This window comes from Morone saxatilis, unplaced genomic scaffold (genome assembly GCF_004916995.1).
Source record: "Morone saxatilis isolate NCDOM2014 unplaced genomic scaffold, NCSU_SB_2.0 Contig22, whole genome shotgun sequence".
Lineage (NCBI taxonomy): Eukaryota > Metazoa > Chordata > Actinopteri > Moronidae > Morone > Morone saxatilis.
The window spans coordinates 14,485,507-14,505,831 of NW_023339785.1; the positions used below are offsets into that span (position 1 = coordinate 14,485,507).

Below are 20,325 nucleotides of genomic sequence, written 5' to 3' on the forward strand. Positions count from 1 at the left end.
TGTGTCTGTGTCTGTGTCTGTCAGTAAGAGAACTACACAGATTCTAAAATGAGCCTCATCCAAAGGGGCTGATGCCAGCGGAGTCATCTTCTCACCACACAAAAGCCAAACACACACACACACACAACACACAACACACAACACACACATGCATATGCACACACAGTTGTCTAACGCATCAACAGCATCACCAGCCAGGCATCTAACAAGCTTCTCATACTAAGATAGCTCACTTTCTCTGTGTTTGAGGCACTGCCCATCGAAGATTTCTTCACATGTAGAGATCTCTCACTGTCCCTTTGTGTGATGGTGTGCCCAACTCTTCATCTGCTGCCTCGCTAAGAAAGCTTGCCTCGGAGGCCCTTTATGTCTGTTACTGTCTTCTTTTCAAAGTCTGAGGCGGAAGCAACACAAACAATTTGTTACGCTGCATACATACTCTTTCACACACATACATGCACTTTCTTTTCACTTTACACACCTAGTTAAATACACATCTTTATACTTGTATGCCTTAAATCAGAGAGTGTACTATGCGCATTCAAACCCCAGTTTTCTCTCTCATATGCCAGTATTAGCTGAAGAACTGTAATGACTTGGACAGTTTTCTCAAGAATTGTCACCACACTGATGTAAATACTGAAATTAGTATTTCAGTGTTAAAATGGAAAAAAAATGTTTTACCCAAACTTCTAATTTAGAAGTTTGTCTTTTAAAACTTTTTCTTTAGAATTCCTCTGTGGACTTAATTCCCTATTGCTATGTTTTTCTCTCAGTGCCTTGGACTCCATTCTCTCCCCCTCTCTCTCCCAAAACTCAACCCTGCCCAGGCTTTAATCCCCTTCTATGTAACTCTTTCCCTTCTTTTGTTCTGCCTTTTGTCTAAAATCGAATCACTCTGTTGGCAAGGCTGTTCATTGGAAATGGTGGAAATTGGCAAATCTATACAAAATGTCACTTCGAGAAATGTACAACAAACAATACACAGTCATGATCATATAATAAATCAATGCATATGGTTTGGAAATATAGTAGTGTGTTTGGTAGCAGATCAATCAGTATTTATAATAGTGTACTGTATTCTTACTTCCCTGCAGATTGAAAAGCTGTCTAAAGATCTGGAAGAGGCGAAGACTAAAGTTGTCACAGTTACTGTTCCTGTGCCAACACCCGGTTTGCCTCCTCCACCACCTCCCCCTCCTCTCCCTGGCCAGAATGCAGGTATGCCCCCTCCACCTCCACCTCCACCCCCACCCCTGCCAGGCCATGCAAACATGCCTGTTCCCCCACCGCCCCCTCCTTTACCGGGTCATGCCGGTATTCCTCCTCCTCCACCTCCACCTCCTTTACCTGGCATGCCAGGACCTCCACCACCTCCACCCCTCCCCGGCATGCCAGGACCACCACCCCCTCCACCCTTACCTGGAATGGGACCTCCACCACCTCCGCCACCGCCTGGGTTTCCTGGTATGCCTCCTCCTCCGCCTGGGTGTCCTGGTATGCCTCCTCCACCGCCAGGCATGGGGGGCTGGGGTGCCCCCGCACCCGCTGCTCTGCCTTATGGGCTCCAGCATAAGAAGGAGTACAAGCCTGAAGTCCAGCTGAAGAGAGCCAACTGGAGGAAGGTCAGTCCTAAGATGGATGGTTCCATACAATCAGTGTTTAGTGATTGCAAAAATTTCAGGTGATGTAAATATTTAATAGCCCATAGCTTCCTTCCATAGGTGTTTGGTTGTATTAGGCCCAGAAGTTTCTCAGCTTGTTGTAATTATGTCTTTGGGTTGTCTGCCCTATTCTTGTTGGCGATATCTCAGAAATGCATTTCTCCAAATTTGGCACAAACATTCGCTTGGGCTCAAGGATGAACTTTGATTTTGGTGGTCCAGGGAATGTCACTGTGACATGACAAAACACATATTTGGCCTTAACTCAAGACTACCGTATTTGGTGGTACAATTTATTGGTGACACTTTTCGTACTTACTCACTGACTCTCAGAATAACCTTGATAAACATGTTTTTGCTCATAATTTAAAAATGTATGGTTATTATGACAAAACCGAAAAAAAAAACGAAGATGTGATTACTTTTTTTTTAACCAAAGGTCAATGGTCAACATGACTGACACATCATAATTTCCTGGAAAAATACTTTTTTGGCCATTATTTAAAACTCAGGGACAGATTGTGACCATATTTCAGAGTTGGTCAGACAATGAATTGGTGTGTATATATATATGAGTCTGGACAGACATGGATGTAAAGAATCTATTGTAAACTGCAGCTTGATTGGTAGGGGAGGCATAAATTCTAGTTTTGATAATCTGTCCTGGTGCAAAAAAAATTATGCCAGTGCTGAAAATTAGGCAGTTGCTGTATTTCACCTCCTCATTATCACATGAGCCTAATGCACTTGTTTTTTTTTAAAATTATACTAAGTTTAAAATTTGTACTTGTCTTACTGTGCTAAGTTTTTCAATACAATTTGAAATGGCTCAGGGCATGCTTTTTTGTGTGCAACAGTGTGAGAGAAATGTAAGATGGAGCTTTAACAGTGAGATTCTGACCTAAAGTGACTTGCATGCATACGTGTATCTCATGACTATGTGCTTCATGTTCTTCTCCTCCCTCTCATCTGTGATGGTTAAAACATCAAAACGGCCCTCTGTCTTTCTTTAGCCTAAAGCTACTGTTTAATGGCTTCAGCAGACTTCATCAGCATTTAGCCTCTCTCTTTCTCTCTCTCTCTCTCTCTTGCTCTCTCTCTCTCTCGGGCTGTTGAGAGTGTTTGACGAGGATGTCACAGAAATTGCTTTTTAATAAGCCTCCTTCTTTTAACTGCGCCACTGAAAGATAATTAAATTGCTGCTAGAAAGGACAGTATTCTTTTGTAATTTAAATTAACTTTTTTTTTCTGGCTTGGTCTCCTCCTTTTTGCGCGCTCTCTTGCTTTCTTTCTTGGTCCTTCAGCTCATCCCCATATCACATTTCCTTTCCCTACTCTCTGTCTTTTCCGTCCTACGCCCCCATCCCTGAGGCTTTGTCCATAATGAAAGGACTGATATCTGTAAATTTACTAGCACCGCTTTCTCACTCGCTCTCTCTGTTTCTCTCTCTCATTTTCTTTCCCTTTGATGAGAACACTCAGAAAGGGAGGGAAAAACATACAAAGTTAATTGTGACTAGAGAGAGAGCAACGCTAAGACAAAGGGAGGGATACGGAGATACCTCCTGAGTAAGGGTGAAGAACGAAAGAATAAGGGGAGGAACAAAAGTGGAGCGCTCTGTATTTCTTTGCCTTTCTGTGTGTGAAGCTCAAGACGCTTTGTGGCAGAGACAGTGTGCGAAGATTAGAGAAAATGACTACTTGTTTCCTCCTCTCCCTTTCCTCTTTGTGCCTTCCTTCCTTCCTTCCTTTATCCTTCTCCCCTCCCTCTACTTCATACCCCTGCCTCTTCCTTTTACAGCCTTGCTGTTTCTTTTGTTCTCTCAACTTCTTTATCTGCTCATCTCATTGTTTTCCAGGTGCAGAGTTGACCATTTTTGGAAAATTGAGTCAATTTGATTATATGGTTATCCAACACATACAATACATCTATTTCTTCTAAATGTTGTCTCCCTCTGTGTGCCTCTGTACATACTGGCATTTCTTTCTCTTAGATTGGACCAGAGGACCTCTCTGAGAACAGTTTCTGGACCAAGGCAAAAGAGGAGAAATTTGAAAACAATGAGCTTTTTGCCAAACTCACCTTGGCCTTCTCCTCGCAGACAAAGAGTGAGTGTCTAGCTTGTGTGTTTTTACTATTGCTGTTATCATGTTGTGTTTCACAATAATGAGCAATGTCTTTCTCTGTTTCTTCCTTCTCCCACACCCCTCTCCCCTCTCCCCTCTCCCCTCTCCCTGACTCCATGACTATTTCAATTCTCCTGCATTGCATCCATCAGCCACTAAAGGTAAGAATATCACGCACACACTTCCATTTAGTTCTTTTTCACACATCTTCAGCCTTTCTCACCCTCCCCTTCCTCTGCTTGGAGGACACACTGCACATTTACATTATTCAACAACACTGTGTCAAAACAGCATCACGCACAGATTCATGAATAAACCACTCACACCTGTGTTTGTGTTCATCTTCTCAATGTGCCCATGACTTGTTGTGCAGAGACAGAGCACTCACTACCGGGTGAGATGAATTGGGACTTGGGGACAGAGGGAGAGATGGACAAAGGGAGGAGGGTAGAGGGAGGGATAAGGAGAAGGTCACTGATGTCCTTTGACTAGCCACCTGCTGTCCTGGCACAAAGCGCTGACACACGGGCGTACGCTCGCACACGCACACCTGTCCACTCCTATCACCTTGTCCCAGTGTCACTGAGCCTTCTGCTCTAACTCCTCCATATTCATTCCATAACCAGGACACCAGGAAATCACTCCCAGACAGTGTGTGTGGGTGTGTATATAATTCCATCTGACCTTCAGATTCAGTCTCCATACACATACACACACAGACACACCTCTCATGTCATATACATAAACAAAAGTGCACATGCACACATGGCTGATGCTAGCTGTTGGTGTCAGTTAAATGTCAGTGATGGCAGCTGTCCCATCTGCATTCACCTGTATGGCAAGTCCTAACGTCCGCCTGTCACTCCTTGATTTGACCCCCTCTCCTCCCCGCACCCCCTTGGCCTGTGCACCCACGCCTCCACTTTTTATTGGCTGAGACAGCCGCCTGTTCCGGTTGATGTCTAATAACCTTTTCTGAGAGCTGACTATAAAGACACCGTGGCCTTTTCATAGCCCCACACCTGTCTGTCTTTATGTCTGCCTGTGTGGGTGTACTGTATCTATATCTGTGTGTGTGTGTGTGTGAGAGACTGCTGATTTCCTGTGCGTGTTTTGAATCTGTTAAAGTTTGATAGTTAGGAATAAAACATTATTTGAAAGAATTTGGATTTGATTGAGCTTTGTTTGACCTTGTGAGTGTGCTTGTGTGGTTTAATCCACACTATGCCTGGTTATGCAGATTGACCCTTCACCTCTCGTCCTTCCTTTTCTTGCTTAAAAACACCGCTCAAGGCCTAATACATTCCTCCTGACCTCCTTATCCATCTCCTTATTCCTCACCTCTGGGAGCCCGGCTTATCTCTTCTTCATCCTCCTGTTCCTCCTCCTCCTTCTCTTGCGCCTCCCATTCCTCGTTACCCAGCAAAAGCAGGCCGACACCACACCGAGCCACCGCTGACCCTTCCTGACCCTTCTTCCTCTTCTCCATCAGCTGCCCAGCAGCGCAGCTGGGTTTGCACACACACACCCACACAGAAAACAGACATGCAGGGGGTAGTGCGCTCAGGGCAGGGTCAGGGGTGACCTCTGAGGCTCGGTGGAAGAGCAGAGAGCTGATGGTGGGAGACACGCCCTCTGGCTGTACATGGCTGCATCTTTTGCTCTCTTTCTATGTAGTTATATTTTCAGTTTGTATATCCCTAGCTATGTATGTATCTCTATCTGTTCTGTCTCTCTCTCATTGAAAGCAGGGTCAAGTTCAGTAGTTATCCTTCATGCTCCTGTTCTGCTGTTGAGCATGTCAAATTTTAACTAAAGAAATCCTGGAAAAAGTGCAGAGGTGATGGTTTTGTAATGTTAAGATGGATTTTGCCCCAACGAGCAGATGAAATCCTACTGAAAGTAGGCATCCCCATAAGTCACTCACACTGCTATCCAACAGTAAGCATCAATTATCTGTAGTTTATGTCTGTGAATGAATCTATTAGTATCTATAGAAAATCTATCACAGCATTTCCCAAATTGTTCCTAAATTACGTGGTGTTTCATGTTTCTTTTTAGCATATGATCTCATTTAACTGCTTTTAACATCACTCACACAGACCTTTTCTTTCTGTCTGTTAAAATTGTATTTCAGCGTTGAGCTTATTTTCAACAGTGGTTTTGAGGTCAGGGAAGAACATAACATATCCACACTACTATTTGAGAAAAGTTCCACCTTATTTGATTTATTCCTGTCCAGCCTTCTTAACCTCAAGACTTTTCACCTCTCTCCTCTCCAACTACTTAATTTGCCTTGCGAACAACCAATGCAGCCAAGGCCACCTTTAGTAGTACCGTGCTGCTTAACGTCTTTTTCACCAGGATGGACATGCAAAACTAAGCTGTCAACATGGGAGATGATACATTTGCATGTAGTAGTCAGTCAATACATTAGGAAGGCCTTATAGAGGATGTCAGGAGGCCACCTCCAGGAGCTTTTTGTGTATATTCTCTCAGATTAGATTGCAGACTACCTGCCTGCTTTTTCTCTATTTATTCTCTTGTATTGTTGATAAACCAGTGGTGGGCATAATTGTTTTACTATACCTAAGCACTAACTTTTGGTAAGACTCCATGCTGCAGTTAAGGTTACTGCGCTTGTGAATGTGGTTGAACTGATGCCCAGTCTGAGATAATAGCAAGCTGTTACACTGTACAACTGTAGTACAGCTTGGTGTGATATAAAATTTTATTTTAAGTTCCATCTAGAGATTTGTTTGTAACTAGCCAAATTCCACTGCAGTATGTGTAGTGGAGACATGGTGCTATTATACTGCCATCTTCTTCCTGTCTATATTCTTGTTGAACATGTAGAAAAGGCCGCTATTATTTTTTGTGCCTCGGGAGTGTAAGGGCTTATAATTAGAGACCTGATATGACTATTTGCAATTGTAAACAGCCAAGTTGTTTAGATGAGCGAGTGTGTGAAGCGTTAGTCTAGTGTGTAAGGTTTTAGGCGGGAAGCTTATCCCCACATTCTCCCTTAAGCTACTGGTTCTCATATCCTCACTTTGAAGTGCTTATGTTTTTTAGTTTTTATTGCTTTTTTTCTGTCTTATAATTTTATATTCTTATAATAATAACAAACATAGTTATAAAAGGTGGACTGAATCCAAACAGAGGGGGTTTTTATGCATAGCTAGCTAATTTTTGGAAAAGTACAGAAGAACAGTGACAAGGCTTGATTTCATACACTGTTCATGTAATAGTATATATATATATATATATATATATCCTGAACTGTTCTTTTTTCACATTTTCATCTGCGTTTGATAGCAGGTGCCTTTTGAAGTCGGCACCTCAGATAGCCCAATTAGCAAAAGAATGAGAGGGAGAGCAAGAGATGGAGGGAGGTGGGTGAGAAAAGGAGAGTGAGCAGAGGGAAAGGCTTGGCTGGGGGGAGCGGTGGTGATTAATTTGATTCGGGAGAGAAAAGGAGAGAAAAGGGCCAGGAGCATATATGATTATTAATCCTCATAATGTGAGGATCATTTTCATATCCCAATTCTCCAGCCTTTACACCCTTCCCTCTTCTGTGTCTCAGTCTTTATCACTGTCTTTCTGTGGTCTGTTGTAGTACGACAACCTTTTATTTTTTTTCATGGAGATTCCCACCCCACCTCCAGTCACTTTGTGATGCTATTTCTCTGCTATATATATTGCTGCATAGCCTAGACAAACAACAGCACCTTCCTTTATCACAAGTTTATTGCAGATGAATGCATGTTTGTCAGTGCAGGGGTGTCTGCATGCTGTTGTATGTGCTTGAGAGAGTGGGTGGGTGAGCTCAGCCACATTTACAAACCAATTATAATAAGCCTTTTGATCTCCCTATGTTCTGAAGAAATCAATTTCCTTCTCTCTAGGTATGTGTGTGTGTGTGTGTTGCTCAGTTTCGTCTTAGGTCTGTTCCATTCACTTTTCACCTTAATGAGCCACCAATCAGCAAGAAAATGCCTTGTGTGTGCGTGCGTGCTTGCCTGGGGCCTCTCTCAGGTTGTAGACCAATCAGTTAAAGGGATGTGATGAGATATGTAATATATTAGCAATAAAAGACCATGGGGCATGAAGAATTATGGTGCAGTTTTGTTGATTAGGTCATTACATCTTCTGCTAAACAGAGTTTACACAGAGTTGGTGACTTGTTTTTGTTATAGTACATTGGCTCAAGGTCATTGTCAGTCAATGACAAATTCCCATGCTAATGAAATAACTTAACCTTAAACAGTGTCCTTTTTTGCTTTTGTTCTTTGGCAGTACAGCGGACTGATTGGAGGACTGTTGCACAAATATCAGCTGTGTGATTGTGTGATACATTGTCATTGTACAGTAGATTTGCCCTATGGTCATTTATAAGACACAGTTCATAGACAAAACATCATCTCTTCTGATTCAGATGATCACATAGTCGCTGCTCCAGATTTGACAGGCCTGATAAATTACTTGCAAGTTTTAGTTGAAAATAACCACAGATGAAAAAGGGGAAGACCCCGTTTTTCATTTAAATTGGGAGAAACCTCCTTTTTTGCCTCCCTTCCTTTCCTTCTCCCCCATACCAGTTTCATAATTTCCCCTCAACCCACTTTTAGAATACACCATGTTTGTTTTTCCACTGTTGGATCCCTCTGGGTCACAGCAAAGACACATTTGAGAGTTGTGTTTGTGTTTGTGTGTATGATTGGGTATAATTAGTGAGAGTTTTAGATAACAGTTTATGGGATGTGTAGACTCAAAGCTGCAGTCCCCTGAGACTCTTTAAAATATGTACTAATAAAGCACTTAGATGACTAAATGAGGAATGGGCACACTGTATTAAGCCATAACAGTGTTTTGTGCGATTGTGCTAAATTAGTATTGGCTTTGAAAAACTTGTGTGTAATGTGTTTAAGTTCTCTGTGAGTGTGTGTCTCTGTGTGTATGTTTGTACTTGTGTAGCCCACAGTGGCAGGCCTTGTTAATAAATCATGCAGTGCTCAGGCTGGGGCTGCAGAAAGAGAAGCAGGTTAATGCAAGGGTCACTAATGCTGTACAACGAGCTGGGAAAAATAATCACACTATTCTTTCCTTCTATTCTCTCTTATTCACTCCATTTCTGGATGCAGCAATTTCTCCACTTATATCTGTAATCCCTGCTTTTTTCTCTCCCCACCTTTTTGCCAACAACAAATGACCACACGATTGGATAACTATGGGTCTGTGTACAGTGGTGTTTGATAAATCTAAACAGCACCTATAGCCCATATATAGCCTAGCTTTTTAATATGCAGGTATAACCTGTAAATGAAAAGATTTGATGTTTATAGGTTGTGTTTGTTGTTGTGTGTTTATGTGTTCCAGTGCTTAAGTTTAAATCCTAACTATACCTCTTAAGCCTTCCACAGTAGCGGTGCACTAGGTTGGCTTTGCTCACTCTCTAAGCCTCGGTGTGTATTCTCAGTGCGGCAATAGCAAGCATTCCCTCATTCACCATCTCTTTATGGTTGAGGAACAGCCGCAAAACGCCGCTCATTCATCAGGCCTTATCAGGTTCAAACACATCTGTGTGTGCTCGCATTGGCTCCCACTGCCAACTGCAACAGCTCACTCACATGCACAAGCCGAAGCATACACTTATGCATACACATGTAAGCACGCTCACACACACACACACACACTCGCTTTTGTCCCACTCATTCTCTTCATTCCATCCCTCCCTCCATCCTTCCCTCATTATATCTCTCCTCTGTTTTACATGCAAATGAGCTAAGTGTACTCATGCCGGAGCATTACCGCTGTGTGTGCCTAATCTCCTTGCTGCCTTTTCTCTTTCCTGGAGATTATCCTGTTTTTAAACGGAATAGGCCTTCTTCTTCGCTTCACTCGGCTCCTCTCCCAACCAGCCAGGCTGTCGGTCAGCCAGCCAGCCAGCGTTACAATCTCTCATCCCAACACCATTACCATTTAAATGTTCCCAATGATATGACAGCTGAGCCGGGACTAAGAGAACCTTTTGTGTGTGTATGTGCGCGTGTGTGCTTGTGAGTGTGTTTGTAATGTTTGTCAGTGTGTGTGTTTAATTGAAGGATTGGCTGATAAGCTCAAAAGCTCGTTACAGATGCTAAGTGTCCCCAGTGTTCATGATTTTGTCTCTTTTCACCCAGGCCAAGAGGGGAAAAAAAACATGAAAAGAGATGGAAGGATGTGAGAATGAAGGGATATATGTATGCACACCTACACTCCTTCCACCCACTCCTCTTTCCTGTTTTGATTCTCTTGGTCACAGCAGCATACTCTCTTTTCCTCCCCCTCTGTTTTCTTATATATGTATGTTTTTTTTTGTGTGTGTGTGTGCACTTACATGTGTGCTTGCCTGCGTCTCTGAGGTGTCAAAGTGTTCATGAAGGTAGAGGTGCTTTCATTTTAGTATTGATGGGTTGCGTAGGAAGGGGAGTCATACTGAAGCGGTATCTATGATTAGAAGTCATGTTAATCGCGAGAAAAGTGAGACATAAAGGGAGGAGAAGAAAGAGTCAAAGTGGGGTGCAGCTAAAAGTGAAGATCGACTGTGGCTGACTGCTTTGCTACGCAGCAGCAACTTCCTCTCTGTTTATTTTTTGCAATATTAGCTACCTATCCCTGAGGGCAGTGACACACACACACACACTCACACGCTTGCATAGACACACACGAGAGACTTAGCCCACTTTGATGTCACTGATAGCGCAACTTCAAAGATGGAGTTGACAAGATAGGAGCATTAACCCCCATCTCCCTTCCTCCTTGTCCTCTTCCTCTTCTCTCTCCTGATTTCCTCGTCTCTCTTCTCTTATCTCTGCCTGATAAAGGGGTTCTTATGAAAAGAGACAATGAACGAGGGATGGAACCAGAAAAATGACGGAAGACTGGTGGGGGGTGAAGATAAAGCAAGCTGTAAAATGAGAAAAGGCAAGATAGATGGCAGCAACAGAGGCATTTGAAAGTGTCCTTTAAAGTCCAAAGCTCCTATCTCAGTCGAATTGTTTAACAGTAGCCTTAAGCTGCTGCTGCTGATGCGGTGTTAGCTAGCTAGTGACTTATTAGGGTGCTATTAGTCTATCTTTCCCATTATACTGATGGCTCAGACCATGTCTTCAGGGTTCCCACACAATCACACATATTAAAACTATCAATTTCACCCAAACTTTGCACACACTTGTACCAACTTTCTTAAGCTGCACGTTGTCTTGTTTATTTCCGTATGTGTGTCCATGCACTTTGTGGTTGGCCAGGGTGTATATAAGCTCTATGTGTGTCTTGTAACCTGCCCAGCTTTTATTGCCGTTGGTGTAACATGGGCCCCGATCTCTCGCTGAGAGGCTGTGTGTAATATGGATAACCCAGTGGCATTTACACCAGAAAGCGATGGTATTTACAAAGCTTGGTTGACAAGGCCATGCTCCACTTTTTGACCTTAATCTGTTACCAGTAACCGTGTGACACTGCGTGCGTGCGCGTGTGTGTGGACTAAAATGTATGTTTATGTGTCATGGATTTGTAGGCACAAGAACTTACACGTGTATGCATAGTTTATGTGAGTACAATAATGCTCCGTGTACTTGGTCAATAGCAGTTGGTTTGCTCCTATGTCTTTGTGCTCATAGGTCCCTGTGTGTGTGTGTGTGTGTGTGTGTTTGTGTTTGCTTGCATGCAGAAGCCCTTGCTCCATTACTCAGTATATCTGCATGTGTCGTGTTCTAGGAGACGTGGGTTCTGCTTCGCCCTGCAGGCACCTTAATTTTTCACCATGCTGTGTGCTACACCACACTGCACTGCATGAAAGTGTACGTCTACACCCTCTCCTGCTCTCCCTCTCTCTCTATTCATCTACCTCCCCCGTCTTCATATTCTCCCACCACAACCAACACCCACCCCACGCCACACACACACACGCGCGCGCGCGCCTAATCAGAGCAAGGAGCTCTCTAGATTAGCACTTGAGAAAACTCCCTAAAGACATTCCTTCATTTTGACCATTTTCAGGTACTACCCCCACCACCCACCTACCTCCTCCTTTCCTCCTAGCTTTGAATTTTTAACCTCCCCACTGAATAAGAGATGTGGCCGTCCTCGTGGGGAAAGGAAAGTTGGAGGGAGGGCAAGTAATGAAGGAAAGGGAGAAGGCGAGGGAGGCAGAAGGGAAAAGGTTGTCCCTAAACATGCTTTCACATTTATCCCCTAAAAACTCCACTCTGTATGCTCAATAATGCATGGCCATCTCTCACTCTCCATCCCCTTCCCCCTCCTCTCATTCCCCTCTTCCTTCATCTCCTTCATCTTCCTCTTGTCGGTTCCCCAAGCGCTCATCACTCCACCCAGCAGATTAACTGCAGGGTGAAACTGAGACTGCCAAGGCAGGGTGATGGTAGCAGGGCGTCAGGGACTAACAGTAAAAGAAAGAGAGAGAAAGCAGATGAGTAATTTGTCATTGTGTGAATAAAGTTACTACTCTAAGTATCGATCTGAGCGAGTGGGTTTTGCAGTTGTACATTTGTCAGAGGGACTGTATAGCTTGACTGGGCCTGAAAATTATAGTCCGAAACCCCCAAAAATTGTATTTTAGCTTGAACAAAGCCTGTGGAGTGACTGAAATCCCACTGAATACTCTAATCATCTCTCAGCTTGTTTTTGACTGCTTTCAGAGACAAAACCACCCCTGCCTAACCCCAGTCTGCCTGTTCCTGTTTAATTGGAGCAAGATCATGAAATATCAGTGTAGACACAGTACAAGTAAGAGTCAGACTTAAAGCAGTGCTATTTCAACTGTGATTAAACTACACCATCCATAACAAGCTACAGTACATGAGACATACAGTACTGATAACTAATGCGAGTCACATAATGCATATGTACAGTCTCTGTCTTTTGTTTTGTATGTATTGTACTTGGAAGTGTTTTGTCTGCTTGAACTGTTACACTGTAGATGTGCAGCGAGAAGAGCAAACCTTTCAGGACTTGTTGTGCATGCACCTGGCATCAGCAGCAACTCCTGTCTGTTTGGGTGAATGGACTGGTACGCCAGAGACTTCTAAAGATCTCTCCAAGAATGGTTTTTTAAGTCTGTTCTGGAAAGTTTTTGAAGAACCCTGCAAGTTTTTGCTTTCAAAGTTTCATGTTGATTTTTGCTCTGAAGGTTTTCCCTTCACACTGGGTTCTTTGTTTCTAGCCTCAAAGAAGATAGCGGTTTAATACTGCAAGAGCAGCAGACGATAACAGCATCGGAAATAATACTACTACTAATAAAATTTGAATGAAACGAGTATCTTGAAAAAGAATCTCAAATCATTAAAGTCATGTATTCTCTGTATAAAGACAGGTTTGTTTGTTTGTTATTGAAATTAATTTTAATAAAAATCTAAAGTTAGAGTATTATTGGCAGTTACGTTTTCAGGGCTTTCAGCTTTCTGCATGGAACTACAAACATGGTGCTTTCCCTTTCTTCAAGCTTTTATGAGAGAAAGTATGTGAAAGTGCAAATTTTGGGGAGCTGGATTGATAACAAGTACGCTGTTTGATTGAAGCCAGATGAAGGAAACAAACATGAAGGCCTCTGCATTGTTTGCCAGAATTTTTTTTTATTTAACATGCAGTGGCAGATGAGAGTAGTGGATTCACACCTGCATTCTGAAATTCTCAAATTCAGCTTTTTATTTTGTTTATTTTCTAAATTACTCTAGATAGCATTAATATGACTTTGAAAACCTGCAGGTACCATTTAGAAAAAAGTACGAGCGATTTTTGTCAAAGATACAGATGGATGGAGACTAATTTTGGGTCAGTAGACGAGAAGACGGATGGCGTTATTGAGGGTAGAGTGAAGGAGAGAGGCACAAAATGAATGAGGCTCAGAGAAGGACGAATGGAGGCAGGAGTGATCTGTGTACGATTGAAGAGAGCACTGAGGGAGGGAATGAAGGAATGACAAATGATCAAAAGGTAAAGAGACAAGAGTGATTGAGGAGTTGGAGATTAAGGTGAGGTAAAATGAGGAAACTGAGTTAAGTTAGCTGTGAGAGCACACGAGTGAGAAATGTGAAATAAGAGCTGAGGTGTTTAGGTTGGTCACAGTGACGTACTGCATTACTGGTGGCTGTCATAGCTGCAGGAGAGATGCTCCCAACAAAAGGTGACTACATCAACATGTGTGCCCTGCATATTTCTGAGTATACAGTATGTGAGAGAACAGAGAGTATGGACAGATACCATACCTCCCTTTTAATCTTTCTCTTCTCCTCCTTTTTTTCTCTATTTTTTTCCTCTCTAAGGAGTGGAACACGTCACAGCAAGCATTTTAATGCCTCACTCTTCTGACAGTGTTTGACTCCATTGAATCTCTCCACTTCCCTTCCCCTTTTCTGTTCTCCAGGTTATTTAGGGCTTGGTACTTAACTTTACACAGTTAGCGGTCAGTCAGCATACGCACACACACTAGGCCACAGGGCCTCCTTAGAGATTGTCTGCTTAATACTGCATAGCACTTAGAGACATCAACAAGCCCTGTGGTGCTCCACTGAGGTGAAGAACGCATGAAAGCATGCTAATTCCCCCCAACTCACTCCATCTACCCCTTTGTGACCCCCTCCATCCATTCTCCCCCCTCCCCTCTCCCCAATCTGTAGCCAGCATGGTTTAATGAGTGCAGAGAAAACAACACTGTACACACAGTAACACAAAATACAATGTGTTACACATTATTAATTTAAACTGTGGTCCAAATGTAGCTAGTTTTTGTGTCTTGCACTTTCCATAAGCTGTTGTGTATCTGCTGTGGGTGATCAAGTTCACATTGCTTCCTTTTTTGCATGATTACATTTCATCAATGACATCAAGTAAAAATAATTAACAGCTTGGTCATTCTACAGCTGTCATTCTAGTCTCATCAGGGATTACCTCTGTGTGAATGTGAAAATCCTGTATAAAAGGGGCCTCCACTACCAAAACAACAGGCTAATAGTTATACAATTATTGTATGTTACAGAAACTATTTGGTACGGTTTAGTAAAGGTTAGCGTTCAGGTTTAAGGCATTATCAAATAGCTGCAGTAAACTCCACAACAATGTGGTTAGATGGAATGTGTCTTAGCATGATGTTAGATAAGTACATAATAGAGGTTTTCTCATGCCATTTTTGCCTTCCTGATACAGATATCCAATATATCTGATCTTTGTGTATTGGCCGATCATGGGGGAAAAAATGTGACGGCTAATAAAAAAACATAAAAAACATTAGCAGATTGTTGCTCAGCCATTTATACTCGCTGGAACCCGATATAGCATTTTAGGCAGTGATTCAGTTGTAATATTGCCCATGTGTACTGCAATGTACAAATGCTGCAATCACCACTACATCCACTTGGGTATCAGGGACACAGGATTTACTTATGACATTAACTATAGAGTCATACCATATAGAGTACTCTTGGGAGTTCAAAGCTTTCTTTTTTAGCCTTTGTCTTTCTTTCCTAAAAAATACAAAAAGAAGTGAACTGAAACGGAAGCTGCTCTGCTATAAAACATACTTCTCAGCTCATCTTCAAAGTACAATAGAACATAAAATGAATTCATCAGTATTGGTGTCTGTAGAGCCCTCTGGTTTTATTTCAGACTGCAGTGTAATGCAGAATACATCACATGGGACAGTTGTGTGGCAGTTTTCAAACCAGGACAAGTGTGTGTGCCAGGGGACCTGTGTCTGTTATGTGAGTAAGCACATCTCCCACGAGTCCTCTCTTAAAATGTGTAAAGTAATGCTTAGAGTTCTTGCCACTCACCACAATAATTCATAAGTGTTTCAAGACCTGTGGTCTAGGGACTCCTTGTGCGTTTGTGTATGTGTGTACGAGAGAGTGTGAGTGTGGGTGTGTGTGTGTGTGTGCGCACTTGTTTGTGTCATAGGGGACCACAGTCACTGTCAGCTTCATTTCCCAACATCATGTATCCGAGGACAGGCCGGCCTTATGAGACCTCAAGTTGAAAAACAGTAAAGTGACGTTAAACGCACGCGGGCACACACGCACACAGTCATCAGGGCGAAGGGTAGAATCCTGGCCTTGTCATGCTCTGCGCCGTAATCCAGTTTAGAAGGATTAATTAGGAATTAAGGAGTGTAATGTTATCGGTGCGTGATCCGTTCACATGCGTGCACATACACATATCTCACTCTGAGTGTGTATATAGGGCAAGGATTATTCAGAACTAAGAAAGAAAAGTAAAGTAATTTTTTTTTTTTATGATTTTTCTGACTTTATTACTTTCTCATTCAGTTTTTCTCTCTTTTCACTTTCTCTGCCCTCTCTCCCTCCTTCTCTGAGTGCCTTACTTATTATCCTCCTTGTTGCTTATTACCCTCTCCTACTCTTCATCCATTCTCACGCTCTTTTTCCCGACAACTTCCTTCTGTTCATATGTTCTAGGAACATCCATAAAATGACTTTTTTTGTATTCTCCTCACCCTTGTTTTCTGCTACTCCTTTCTGCGTTCTGTGCAACCATTATCCTGTCTTTCAAGGTTCTGTGTAGGCTTTCATTCAGTGCTTTCATCCTTCCAGCCTGGCTTTGTCAAAGAGAGTAAGAGTGTGAGAGAGATTTCTATAGCTTTGCTACTCTTTCAAGAAGGCTACGGCATTCAGGTGTGCCTCTCTGGATGTCCATTTTGTGTCTGGCTTCCCATTTTTCATAGTTTTTCTTTATTTCTGTGGTGAATAGTGCGACTGGGGAGCTGCACTACTTACAATTGCTTGACTCAAGTCTCAGCCCCTTTTCTGTATGAAGCAGCTCTGCTTTCAGACAAGAGTTGAGTGGCTTACCTTTGTCCTTGAGACGATGCTTTCAGTCTTCCTGCTTTTTCGCTCCTCCACCCATCTAGCTGCTCATTTGTAGATGTGTGTGTGCAATTGTATGACCATACTCTGTTTGTGCTTTATCTTACACAATGATTTTAAAAGTAGATTTATAGATGAAAGGCAATAGAAAAGCGGGAGGAATGAAGAGGAGGGGAATGGAGACGGAGTGAAAGAGGAAAAATGCGACGAGGTTGTTTATGTCTGCATGAGTGTTTCCTGGACTGTAATATTGTGTGTGTGTGTGTGTGTGTTTGTCTGCCAGATTCAGTGAGGTGTGTGTAGATAATTCCTTAGGCAGACAGTAATGATATTGTTTTTATTAATGCCTGATTAAAGTTTTAGCGTGTGGCTGCTGGAGCTCTTAGTGCTTTTATAACACGGTGCCTGTATTAGTCGTCAGCCCTCCTTAACGTACATAAAGACACAAATACAAAATGCTGCCTCTCAAGCTTTCCTTCTCTTTGTTTTCCCATAATGAGCAACAAGCATTGGAATCAAACCAAGCAATAGTCATCTGAACACTGTGCTCACCATTATCCATCCATCTCTCTTTTCATGCCTCTGGTTTATGCTCTTGTTCTTTGTCTCCTTTCTTTAGCTGTCTTCTGCTCCCTCCTTCCCTCTTTCTTTTTCACTGTCTGCCGCCCTCCCTCTCTCTTGTTCCCTCTGGCACTATTGGCAGCACTCTGTCTCTGTCAGGTGTGTGTGAGATAGCCTTCACGCCATTGACTTGGAGAAGATAGGCTTTTGGATGCCTCAGCCCCTATTCGACTGGTTCCTTAACTCTTTCCTTCCTGACTGATAAGAAGTCACTTGTTCTAGTCACTCTTTGTAGATTTAATTGAAGGTTAATGGACATTTAATAGCTTAAAGTGGGTTCACTGCATGTTTTAGCCCACTTATATACCAGTCATACACCATAAATTGCCATCATCGATTTTCTGTGGGTTTTTTAACGTTTGGTTGTTTTTTTCTTACCATCTAGGCATCCATTTGTTTCTGCTAATGTCAGCACGGTAATACAGATCAACTTATAAAGATTTTAAACTTGATTTAGATAAGAAATCCATCAGTAAACTTCATGAACTTTTTATTTTTGCCAGAGTTGTTTTTGTATGGTATTGTTAGTGAAAGATGGTTTGAGAGTTGGCTGCTACACACTAATATATTTCTAACATATCAGAGGTTGTCAGAAAATCAAAACTTGGAGACAAACAATAAGTTAAGCTTAATGTAAGGATCATTTTAGTTCATGCACATTAGATAGCTTCTCTCCAAGTCATAAATGCATCACAGTTGTAGTTTTTGCCACAGTTTCACTGATGACAATGGCATAACTTTGTCAGAAAGCAAAAAAAGTGACATAGCGTTAACTGTGATGGATTATGTACCTCAAGCAAGTTTCAAGTATTAGCAAATTGACTTTTATTCTTTTCTGAATCAGATAAGTTTCCAAACCCAACTAAGAACAGCAAACCAGGGTATACTGTCAGCTTATCAAATTCTTATTGCTAATGTCACAAACAGTTGCATATTTACACATGCAGCAAATACAGAGAAACATGGGAATTTCATGGGATGTCGTTCTGGCCACCTGATGTGTGTGTGTGTGTGTGTATATTTAAAATGGACTCCCCCTTTCCCCCAGGACCACTTACTCCAAAAAGAAATGTATGGTCTTTTTAGCTTGTTAGGTGTTTGACTTTGTTCAGCCACTCATTTACTTTGCCCCACAATATTTTGTGCTGACCAGATAAAATACAACTGCCTTGTCTGTATTTGTAATCTAAGAGGACTGCAAAGTTTTAAACAGAGCTGACACAACAGTATACATACCACCTGGTGAACCACAACAATGAGCTGAAAGCTGAACAAAGTTCTGGAATGGGGTGTTAATTCGCAGTTGGATCAGCAGTACTAGACATCCTTCTCCATTACAGGTGATCATGGGATTCAATCTTGATGTCAACAATAGCAAGCAGTGGAGGTTTAAAAAGCTAAAACATGTAAACCCAAGTATATGGGTCCTTTTTGTTTGCAGTAATCAAGCCATTTAAATAAAATGCATGGTTTAACATTAGTTATTCATAAAGCAAGTGGATATTAATTCTAAATATTTTAGCATCTTATCTGTTTTCATGTGTTAGCCGTATCGTTATGATCTGAGATTCAGTTTTCAAAATGCTCTGCTTGTTACAGCAGCCATAGCTCTGTTTGGTTTAAATTAGAGATTGTGTGTCTGTTTATGTGTGAGAGAGAAAAAAAAAAGAGAGTAACAAGGCCAGCTCTGCCTTCAGGCTGTTTGGCCCCAAACTCTCATCAGCCTGCTGGTGCTGAAACAGAGAACCTTCTGCCCCTTGCCACTGTACAACCACACAAACACTAACCCACACAACATAGAGCACTACAAACACATGCACACATAAAGAAACGCATGTGCATTCATAACACACACAATCAAAGTTTGCGACTAAATCATCTTCCCCATCTCTTGCTGTCATCCTTGCTTGTTTTATCAGTGCATCCCATCTCCTTTTATCCACCTCCCTAATCTGTCTGTGCCTCTATCAGACACTTTCTATTCCCATATCTTGCCTCTGAGACGAGCTCTCTTTTCTAACTCCTCCATTCCCTTCATCCTTATCTTGTTTCCTCGCACCCCCATACATCCACTAGCTTTAGATTACTTTGAGAATGTTTCTTGTCCCCTCTTTTCCATCTCTCTCTGTGTCTCCATTCCTTTCTACCCCCTCCTCATCTTTTCCCCTCTTTTCCATGTCTCCCTCTCTTCTCAGCGGTGGTTTTAATGCATTATGAAAATGGACTGGGGCTATGAAAGCGAAACAGGACAAGTTTGGCTGTTTAATGTGACTCCTTTCACTCCTCATCTGCCTCATTGGCAGCCTGTGTGTGTGTGTGTGTGTGTTTTTATGCTGCTGTGTGAAGTTGTGCTTTTTGTGTGCTTATTGGTATGCGTGTGTGCATGCACATGCACATTCTTTGGCTGCTTTTTTTTGCCGTTAGCACTGAAAGCTCAATGTGACCAATGCATCAGCTGGTCTTCAGACATGTAGTGACACGTTCCTGCTCTTTAACATGAACTTCCAACACTCTTAACGCACACATGCACACACGTTGGGCAAGCATTAAACCGCATGAATAATAGAATAGACAGGCAGACAGCGTGGAACACATGTTTCTCCGAGACGTGTTTTAATGGAAAAGAGTGTTAGGGCATGGATAGGAGGATGAAGGAAGCTGGGGAAAAAGGGGGGGGGGGGGGGGGNNGGGGGTTTGAGACAGAGCATAAGTTGTACCCTACAGGGTGGTGTGACCTGGATGTAAGTCTCCTCATTTCCATCGTTCTTACTCTTTCTCCTTCACATTTATATCAACCTCCCCTCCTTCACTCCTTCCACTATTCCCACTTTGTTAATTTGTGTGAAGTTAAACCTCTTCATCTCTGGAGAGAGGGAGATCATCCTGTGGAGAGATGGAGGCAGATGAGCTGATTAGATGGATAGAGATGAACTGGTGGTAGATGCAGAGTGGGAGGAATACAACTGATAGCAGAGAAGGGAAAGAATTAATATTATGGAGTACTTAAATGGATATAGCAACTGTTGGTTAGCTGG

The 20,325-nt window shown here is 42.3% G+C and overlaps 1 protein-coding gene across 1 annotated transcript in view; it reads left to right on the plus strand.

Moving 5' to 3' along the window:
• The window catches only part of LOC118333989 (protein diaphanous homolog 1-like), a 74,958-nt gene that overhangs the window by 27,110 nt on the left and 27,523 nt on the right, over nt 1-20,325 (plus strand). Inside the window, exons 14-16 of the mRNA XM_035669811.1 lie at nt 1,098-1,625; nt 3,659-3,773; nt 3,944-3,952. Of these exons, the coding sequence (XP_035525704.1) occupies nt 1,098-1,625; nt 3,659-3,773; nt 3,944-3,952 (652 nt within the window). The remainder of the gene's footprint in view (nt 1-1,097; nt 1,626-3,658; nt 3,774-3,943; nt 3,953-20,325) is intronic.